The 2,500-nt window shown below is 63.4% G+C and overlaps 1 protein-coding gene across 1 annotated transcript in view; it reads right to left on the reverse strand.

The window, feature by feature from the left end:
* Positions 1-1,432, reverse strand: part of LOC135213862 (skin secretory protein xP2-like) — a 2,059-nt gene extending 627 nt beyond the window's left edge. The window contains exon 1 of the mRNA XM_064247961.1: positions 950-1,432. Within this exon, the coding sequence (XP_064104031.1) occupies positions 950-1,432 (483 nt within the window). The remainder of the gene's footprint in view (positions 1-949) is intronic.
* Between the last annotated feature and the right edge of the window lie 1,068 nt (positions 1,433-2,500).

Raw genomic sequence — 2,500 nt, forward strand, 5'->3', positions numbered from 1 at the left:
CTCTGTTGGTATGGGCCACTGAGTATCCAGCAGTCCCCTGGACGCCGTCCATCCTATATCTAGTTTGGGTTGAGATGTCTCCGTTGGTATGGGCTAGTAAGCATACGACGGTCCCCCGTCCGCCGTCTGTCCTCCAGCAAGTTTGGGTTAGGGGGCCTCTGTTAGTATTTGCCATTGATTGTCCGACGGTCCCCAGGCTGCCGTTCGTCCTCCAGCCAATTTGGGTTCGGGCTCCTCCATTTGTATTTGCCAATGAGCGTCTGGTGGTCCCCCGGCTGTCGTCTGTCCTCCAGCCAGTTTGGGTTCAGGCTCCTCCGATGGTATTTGCCAGGGCCAGTGAGCGTCCGGCAGTCCCCGGCCGCCGTCCGATCTTCAGCCAGTTTCAGTTTGGGTTAGGGCGTCTCCATTGGTATGGGCCAGTGAGCGTCCGGCGGTCCCACGGCTGCCGTCCGATCTCCAGCCACTTTCAGTTTGGGTTTGGTTGCCTCCGTTGGTATGGGCCAGTGAGCGTCCAGCGGTCCCCCGGCCGCCGTCCGATCTCCAGCCACTTACAGTTTGGGTTCGGGCTCCTCCATTGGTATGGGCCAGCGAGCATCCAGCGTTCCCCTGGCCGCCGTCCGATCTCCAGCCACTTTCACTTTGGGTTCGGGCGCCTCCGTTGGTATGGGCCAGTGAACGTCCAACGGTCCCCGGCCCCAGTCCGATCTCCAGCCACTTTCAGTTTGGGTTCGGGAGCCTCCGTTGGTATGGGCCAATAAGATACTGGCGGTCCACTGGCCGCCGTCCGATCTCCAGCAAGTTTCAGTTTGGGTTCGGGCGCCTCCGTTGGTATGGGCCAGTGAGTGTCCAGCGGTCCCCCGGCCGCCCTCCAATCTCCAGCCAGTTTAAGTTTGGGTTCGGGCGCCTCCGTTGGTATGGGCCAGTGAACGTCTGGCAGTCCCCCGCCCGCCGTCTGATCTCCAGCCACTTTCAGTTTGGGTTCAGGCGCCTCCGTTGGTATGGGCCAGTGATCGTCCGGCGTTCCCCCGGCCCCCGTCCGATCTCCAGCCACTTTCAGTTTGGGTTCGGGCGCCTCCATTGGCCAGTGAGCGTCCGGTGGTCCCCCGCCCGCCGTCTGATCTCCAGCCACTTTCAGTTTGGGTTCGGGCGCCTCCGTTGGTATGGGCCAGTGAGCGTCCGGCGTTCCCCCGGCCGCCGTCCGATCTCCAGCCACTTTCAGTTTGCATTCGGGCGCCTCCGTTGGTATGGACCAGTGAGCGTCCTGCGGTCCCCCAGCCACTTTCAGTTTGGGTTCAGGCGCCTCCGTTGCTATGGGCCAGTTAGCGTCCGGCGGTCCCCCACCCGCCGTCTGATCTTCAGCCACTTTCAGTTTGGGTTCGGGTGCCTCCGTTGGTATGGGCCAGGGAGCGTCCGGTGGTCCCACGGCCACCATCCGATCTCCAGCCAGTTTCAGTTTGGGTTCGGGCGCCTCTGTTGGTATGGACCAGTGGGCGTCCGGCGGTCCCCCGGCCGCTGTCCGATCTCCAGCCACTTTCAGTTTGTGTTCGGGCGCATCCGTTGGTATGGGCCTGTGAGCGTCCGGCAGTCCCCCGGCCGCCGTCCGATCTCCAGCCACTTTCAGTTTGGGTTCGGGCGCCTACCTTGGTATGGGCCAGTGAGTGTCCAGCGGTCCCCCGGCCGCCGTCCAATCTCCAGCCACTTTCAGTTTGGATTTGAGCGCCTCCGTTGGTATGGGCCAGTGAGTGTCCGGCGGTCCCCGGCCGCCGTCCAATCTCCAGCCAGTTTCAGTTTGGGTTCGGGCACCTCCATTGGTATGGGCCAGTGAGCATCCAGGGGTCCCCCAGCCGCCCTCCGATCTCCAGCCACTTTTAGTCTGGGTTCTGGCGCCTCCGTAAGTATGGGCCAGTGAGCGTCCGGCAGTCCCCTGGCCGCCGTCCGATCTCCAGCCAGTTTCAGTTTGGGTTCGGGCGCCTCCGTTGGTATGGGCCAATCTGCATCCAGTGGTCCCCCGGCCATCTTCCGATCTCCAGCCACTTTCAGTTTGGGTTCGGGCACCTCTGTTGGTATGGGCCAGTGAGCGTCCGGCGGTCCCCCGCCCGCCGTCTGATCTCCAGCCAGTTTCAGTTTGGGTTCGGGTGCCTCCGTTGGTATGGGCCAGTGAGCGTCCGGCGGTCCCCTGGCCGCCGTCCGATCTTCAGCCACTTTCAGTTTGGGTTCAGGCGCCTCCGTTGGCCAGTGAGTGTCCGGCGGTCCCCCAGCCGCCGTCCGATCTCCAGCCACTTTCAGTTTTGGTTCAGGAGCCTCCGTTGGTATGGGCCAGTGATCGTCCGGCAGTCCCCTGGCCGCCGTCCGATCTCCAGCCACTTTCAGTTTGGGTTAGGGCACCTCCGTTCGCCAGTGAGCGTCCGGCGGTCCCCCAGCCGCCGTCCGATCTCCAGCCAGTTTCAGTTTGGGTCCAGGCGCCTCCGTTGGTATGTGCCACTGAGCCTCCGGCGGTCCC

This window comes from Macrobrachium nipponense, chromosome 43 (assembly GCF_015104395.2).
Source record: "Macrobrachium nipponense isolate FS-2020 chromosome 43, ASM1510439v2, whole genome shotgun sequence".
Taxonomy (NCBI): domain Eukaryota; kingdom Metazoa; phylum Arthropoda; class Malacostraca; order Decapoda; family Palaemonidae; genus Macrobrachium; species Macrobrachium nipponense.